At 34.6% G+C, this 7,487-nt stretch overlaps 1 protein-coding gene across 1 annotated transcript; it reads right to left on the bottom strand.

Annotated features, from left to right (window-relative positions):
• Window positions 1–2,525: 2,525 nt before the first annotated feature.
• On the bottom strand, window positions 2,526–7,270 carry LOC126872623 (uncharacterized). The gene is made up of 6 exons (XM_050632726.1): window positions 6,977–7,270; window positions 6,888–6,900; window positions 6,391–6,543; window positions 4,034–4,383; window positions 3,296–3,411; window positions 2,526–2,985 (listed from the first exon to the last, which is right to left on the bottom strand). The coding sequence occupies exons 1-6, from the start codon at window positions 7,268–7,270 to the stop codon at window positions 2,526–2,528; spliced, it is 1,386 nt and encodes a 461-aa protein (XP_050488683.1).
• Between the last annotated feature and the right edge of the window lie 217 nt (window positions 7,271–7,487).

Genomic DNA, 7,487 nt, shown 5'->3' on the forward strand with positions numbered 1-7,487 from the left:
GTCCGTGCGCCGTCTGAAACTTTATACTATATACTGATCTACTACATACTATATCCTATAAACTGAATCCTTTGACGTAATCTTAATAGCTTGAAGGAATCTCTAACCCTGTAAGTGTTTTCGGTTTATGGATGGTCCTTAGAACAATGCTTAGGTTTATTGCGCACTCTTACAAATAACGGAGAAAGCGGGTAGTTATTTTTCTAATAAACAATGTCACCCACGAGCCACGTTGGTAGGAGGCTTCCTCCTCCTATTTTCATTCATTAACGTTGGCTATAATCAGTGGGCACCCTCACTTTCCTAACGAAAAGTGTGAACAACGAATCCGCGTTCTTCGTTCAGAAAGCACACCCACACTGAGATTTCCTCTCGTGGCGGCACACGAGAACGCAAATCTCACCACTCGAAACCAACTAGTGTCGGACGACGGCAGCGCAGTGGTTAGCGCCATAGAGTACAAACGTTCGGATCCCGGGTTCAAATCCCGGCGCCTCGTACTTTTCCAAAGTCCGGTTTTTCTTCCACGACATCTAAATAAGAAGAAAATACAGCAGTACTACACCCCGGCAAGCGACATCTACAGCCAGCAGCCTACAATTATCACGGATATATGAAGGAAGACGGAGAAAAAGAAGAAAAAAAATGTGTTTCGTCCAGAGCCTGCTAGAGGACTCATCAGTAAGACTTACCTAGCAAGCTCATGCCTTAGACACAATGGAAGGAGGGGGAAACAAAACTATGTACATGGCAGAGACATTGAAGACGGATTCCTCCCTCCCACGGCCGGACACTGTATCCAAGGCCGGTCGGATCTCCTACCCTCTCTTGCGACGTATCCCAGTGGAACGGCCCCACTCTTAATCTAGTTTGGTGGGAAAGGTTCGCGTACACACCGTGTGTAAGAGCTATTAAAAACCACACAGTGTATCGCGACTACCTTTCTACTACTTAACCCAAGTCCTATATTATCAGTCTAAGTTCCGAGGCGGCTCCTGTCACGTAAAGTTGGTACTTGGGTGGTAGTAAGAAGGCTGAGTCGTAACCCAACTACTTATTTTCCTTTATAAAACTTTATTATAAACACAAAATAACACCGAACCGGAGAATAGGGGTTGTATAAGTACAGCAACTAGAAGAGGAACAAGAACTGCCCGAGCTGGGTGAAGTCTCGGTTTATATACGTTTTGGTTTTAGGATGTTGAGGGGCTAGGTGTAGGTTATGATGTAGAAAAGTGTCCGAAGGTCGGGGGTCCATATCCTATCTCTGATGTGAACGGAGGTGCGTCACAGCCTTGGTGTATGCTATGATAATAAGGTGGTGATGTGTCCAAAGGTGTCCGAAGGTCGGGTGTCGATGTATTATCACTGATGTAGGTTGAGATGTGATTGATGTCACATACCCCCCTCTTTAGATTGATTTTGGTCCTCCAAAATCTTAGTGTTTCCTCAGTATGGAGCGATGGAATTGGACTCTGACTGGTTCGACTTGTACTTGTTCTTCTTCGTCGTGGTATATGCTTTTGCTATTTCAACCTGTGAAGGTTGTTGGCTGGTTAAATTTCGACTACGATTAATAGGGATAATTTGCTAAATTTGACGAAATGCCGCAGTATCACGTGTTAAATCTTTTGTAGACTTTCTAACAGCCTGTGATATAGAATGAGTTAGTGGTCTTTGAGTAATGGTTTTATACTATCTTGTTGTTTCTTTATAGTTTGATTGTTATCCAGTTGTTCCTTTGATACTTGCATTTCTTTGTTTTGTTTAGCAACTTCTAAAGCCTTTTCAGCATCTACAACTGGTTCTTTTTCCATGCATGTAATTTCTTCTTCAACCAGTACAACTGTGCTTTCCTCTATAGTTCGTGTTCTTGTGTCATTTAGTAAACTTTTCAATTCAATTTCCACAGTATCTGGAGCTTTAGATACCGACTGACTGTCATCTTCTGCATTTTCAATGCCCCAATCATCAAAGATATCCTGAATGACACTTCTTTTGTTAGTTATGCGCACTTTATCTGCTTCACTTATAGATTTATTCCTTCCTTCTGTATTAGCAACATGTGTAAGTACGACAATTTTATTATGAATAATTTTCTTTTCTACATTAATTTTATGTGAACTATCAAAAGATCAATCTTGCCATTTCCATTTGTTGTTTCTTGTTATTCTTTTCTTTAATATCAATGTCATCTGCAGTTTCTAGATCACTAATTGCTCCTGAGGTAATAGGAGTTATAGAATCGTTTCTTGTCTTTGTATGATTTAATACGCCATAATTGTCCTTCTGGCTACAATTTTCAGAAACTTCTTGAGCCACAATTTCTGTTGAAATTACTTCTATAATTGTTCCATCACTTTCTCGTGCTTAACCTATCGAATTAAATTCTTCATTTACAATTTCAGCGTTCTTCATTCCTTTTTGTTCTGCAGAAACATTTTTTTTCTTCATTGGAATTTACAACAGCATCCTTTTCATGTACAGTTAAAACAATATTTTCTTCTGTACTTTCATTCATATCATTAATATATAGTAGTTTCTACAGTCAGTACCATTACTTCTGAACTACTATCAACTAGTTTAGACAAATCTGTGTCTGTATCCGTGACATGCAATGTTTGGGCTTTATCATCAAAAGTTTCACCAAGTGTTTTAATTAATGCTTGACACTGAGCATTAGTAACACTAACTGTATCTATATTTAACACTGTACAAACGTTGTGTTTCTCAATGTTTTGTTCACCCTCATTTGTATTAAATATTTCAACATCGTTCGTACTTTCTTTATCTAAAGATGTGTCACCTGCATATCTTGAATGATCTCCAATCTCAGTTGTATTCTCTGCTTGCTCTTCTTGAAATTTCTCATCTTTTTTTTTTTTTTTATATTGATCATCAATTTGTGGGTCCTTATTTATTATTTCTTGTTCTACTTCATTAATCGCAGCGTTCTTTATGCTCTCTGTCTCACTACTTTCCTTACTTTACAAATTTTTTTTGTTTTTATTTAAATCTGTTACATCACATTTATTTACTACTAAACCATCTTGAATTGTATTATCTGTACATTCCTGTGACTTATTTTTTTTTTTTTTTTGATTTTCTGGAATATCATGCACATTCTTTATAATATCAGTCGTTGATTCTGATATTAATGAAGAAGATACATCTACTTTTATCGATGATTCTACTTTATTAATGTCACTGTGCACTTCATCTAGTTGTTCCATAGTAAAACATCAAGATTGTTACAATTACTTAAGAAGTCATGGATTGTTATTTAAATATTTACTGCACTTTTCCATCAATGTAACCCTTTATGGCAGTTTGACATTCTACAGAACACCAATGCTGTATCAGTTTATATTTTTCTTCATCATGAAGTTTTATTATATCACCTAATTCTTCCTGATGTTTTTTTTTCTTTTTTTTTTCAATTTTCAAATAAGAGTGTGTTTTCTATGTGAATCTTTTAATTCTTGGTTCGCCTCGAGTAAGCGATTATTAACATCTTTGGAAAGTTTTTGGACGTTTTCCAGTTCTTTTCTAAGAAAATTATTTTGTTCGTTCATATCTTTTACTTTACCTTCAATTTCTACCCTACGCAATATTTCAAATTTATTTTCATTGACAAGGATCATTTTTCTTATTTTTCAAAATCCAGTTTCAATTTATTAGTTTCTTCTTCATATTTATATCCAAAATCACCCACTTTTTCATATTCACCCTTTAGTTCATCTAGTTCACATTGAAGGGCAGATTATTTGTCCTTGTGGTTCAAGAACTACATTTTATCTCTTTTGCATCTTTAGCTCCAGCTTCACGTTCCTCCATTGAATTACTAACACATGAATTAAGTTTGGCCTTTTTTTTTTTTGTTCCAGCAAGTCAACTTCATATTTGTGACTTATGTTATTTCTTCTAATTTTATTGTTAGTTCTTCAATTTGTATTCCAAAAGATTGAACTCTTTTTACGTGCGTATGTGTTTTTTTTTGTGACTCGTCGAGTTGCAATTCTAATTTTTGCACTTCCTCCTTCATGTCCTCTATGTGCTTCTCGAACTCTTGTGTCGTCCTGTCTTTGTCGGAACATTCTACTTGAAGATCAGCGAGTTGATGCTCGGGATCGTAATTCAATTTTTGGTCGTTAGCAGTAATAAGCTCACGTAACTTCACTTTTGAACTTGATCTTGTTTGGTCTTGATTGTGTTTTCGTGATGCTTGTGGTGTTCTAAAAGTAATCGTCACGTTGCTTGCATTTTTAGTGCACATTGATACACTGCACTCTGCACAGGTAATGCTTTTGTTATCATGAAATCTCTCTAACTTTTCAGTAACAAAACCTTTTATTTTATTATTTAATTTTGGATCATGCGCCCCTGGTGGAGATACATTATGTGTTCTCTTTACCTTTATTATGCACACGTTTTCCTTTTGCTCTCAATTTTTCGATCATCTTGTGCTGTTCTATATATTGTGTTCTTATGTTCTTCGCATATAAATCCTGTCGATTGATTTTATCTTTCAGTTGAGGTACATGTTTAATTCTTTACCTATGATTATGATGAACAACCTCAGCGTATTTCCTTTCTCTCTTTTTCTTTTTTTTTTTTTATGGATTTCTTGATAATCTTTTAGAAGTTGCTCGTTATATTTGGAAAGCTTTCTCACTTCGTCTTCAGCTGTTTCCTAACGGGATTTTTCTTCTTCAAGTTTTTCTGTAATCATTTTTTCTAAACTTCTCCATTTATTCTGTTCTTCTTCGAGTAATTCATTACGTTTCGGTATCTAGCTATCTTTTCCTTTAAAACATTTAATTTTATCAGAGAGTTCTCCTATTTTCAAACTTGCTTCATTTAAGGTAACTTTATGAATTTCCGATTGATGCTTTAACATTTGATGTAAGTCTTCTATTGCTGTTTCACGTTCTTTCAACTGTTCATTAAATTCGTTGTTTAGCATATCCACTCGAAAAATTTCGAGTTCTTGAGCGTCGTTTCTTCTTTTAGAAATTTGGCTTATTTTCTCTCGCCTGCTGCTACATGTTGCTGTCACTTTATCAACTTCTTTCTTCTTTTTTTTTCTTTTTTTTTTTTTTTGAACTTAAAATCTTGATTTAAGGTTTGTGTTTCACTATATGATTTATTATTAACTAGTTCAACATTATTTTCAGTAGATTTTTTTTCGCGTGATTTTTATACTTATTTAAATAGTTTAACATGAGCAAATGCATCGTACGTCAGATATACCATTTTTAATAAATTGTCGCCTTTACAACTCGAGTTACCTCTGAACGAGTCGCATGATTGATCAATAAGCCATGAGTAATTATGCAAATTCAGTTTTTTTTTCATCTATCTATCTGAATATTATAACAAAGACTTTACATTGAATATTTTATTAAAATTGTAAGTTTTTCATAAACGCTTCAAAATCCACAGTCTATTGATCAACTCCTCTATCCTTTCTCTTTCTCCTCACTAAAATAGATAAATTCCTAATGTAGTTTGTGGATAATATTTTTTTTTTCCTAAAGCAAATCACATTTATCATCTGATATATTTTTTGAAATAATTTCTGTCTGTACATTTTCTTCTTTTCCCTTACTCCTCTTTCTCTTTCTAATGAATTCTTTTTATTCCGTAAAATAGTTTTTGTATATTCAATTTTGTTAAGTGCAATCCTTATTTCTGATAACTTACTTTTATTAGATAATTCTTGTGAATCTTCTACTACATCTTCCATATCATTTTGAGTGCGGCTTCTACCTTCAGTAAATTTAATATCTTGAACCGTATCATTAATTTCAATAGCTCTTTCGGTATCAAGTAAATCGCACTTATTATTTAATATACCTTTTGAATTGACTTCTGTCTCTGTAGTTTCTTCTTTTGTATCTTCTTCGAGTTTTCTTTGTTCTCCTAATCCACCCTTCTCATTTTGTAGGATCTTCCTTGTATCTTCATCTTTTTTAACTTCGACTTTATCCGATCTCCTAGGTCTGCCTCTATGTTTCGCTTCATCAGTTGCTATTACACCCGTTACTGCATTATCATTTTCTACAGATTTATACCTATCGCTATCACTAGCTGTGTTCGTTAAAAGAACTTCCCTTCGTTGACGAGTATCAGTTGTTTCGTTTTCACTATCTGAAATTGATTTTTGTTTAACACCTCTTTTTTCTTCTTTGGCAAATTTATTTTCTACATTTTCCGATGCCTTTTGTTTATTAATTATTTCAGACTTGTCTTCGATTAATTTCGTCTTTAAAGCGCTTCGCAAAATTTTATTTGTGTTTGATTGTCTGGTTTGATTATAAAAAATTTCTTCAAATTTTGGCGAAGTAGCAGGCTTTGCAGCAACATTATAACGACTGCTCCGTTTACTATCTAACATAGATGGAGATGGATTATTGTCATCTTTATTCTCTAAAGACTTCTTTTGTGTATTAGCATCTAAATTTCTCGACATAAGATCTGCTGAATTTTTTGATTCTGTAGCGTCACACGCAATTTTCGCTGTCATCATTTGGTCTTCCTCTATAAGCAAATGTTCATTATTGTAAGCATTATCTTTTGTTTTTTGTATGGATTCTAATGATATATTTTCTTCAACGTTGTCTATTGATTTTGTATCATTTTCAGCAGTTGATTTACTAACTGCTTCTAATTCCTTCGTTTCAATTTGGTTTTCTTTATTTGTATCATCGTCCAAAATATTTCTCATTGAAATATTATCCTTCTTGTTATGATCTTTTTCTGCTTCTCCTAAACTTTTACTTTTTTTGTCGAACCGTTCTTGTAAATTTTGAGTATCTTGTGACGAAGATGGTGACAAATCATTATACAATACTGCAATATCTTCTTTCCTTCGTTTCACAGACTCTTTCTGGTTTTCTGTCGAGATATTAGCATCAAACATTAAGTCTGTTTTAGTGAAAATGTAATCCTGTGAATCGGTGTCGATTGATACTTTCTTTTCACAAGAATTTCCTACATTAGACTGCAATTCTTTTGGAAATTCTTTCAAAACCATCTCTTCATTTTCTACAGTAACGTTTTTCGTCTCCAAGCTTTTGTTCAAACTATTAGAAACTAAACTATCCTGACAACTCCCACTAGTCGCTTCTTTAATAGTCTCCTTTAACAGTTTTCTTAACTTGATTTCGTTCTGCTTCTGCATAGCGTCTAGTATGGCCCGAATATTTGGATCCACACCAGTAGCCATAGGGCTAACAGAAGATGTGTCTTCTGATTTTTTGCACATAGTGGTTATTGTACTGTTGTTGGAGTCTGTACTCGCGAAGCTATTGCGACGAGTACGATAATATTTAAAAGAATCCAGTTCTTTGCCTGAATATTCTTCTTTTCGTGACCAGTTTCAGTTTTGGTGATGACCGTAGTCCGCTTTCCGTAGAAGTCGTTTTCACGCAAAGTGAGCTGATCTGCAGAGGTCCGCTGATCCCTCAATCTTCAATGATGCA

Source organism: Bombus huntii, chromosome 13 (genome assembly GCF_024542735.1).
Source record: "Bombus huntii isolate Logan2020A chromosome 13, iyBomHunt1.1, whole genome shotgun sequence".
Taxonomy (NCBI): Eukaryota; Metazoa; Arthropoda; class Insecta; order Hymenoptera; family Apidae; genus Bombus; species Bombus huntii.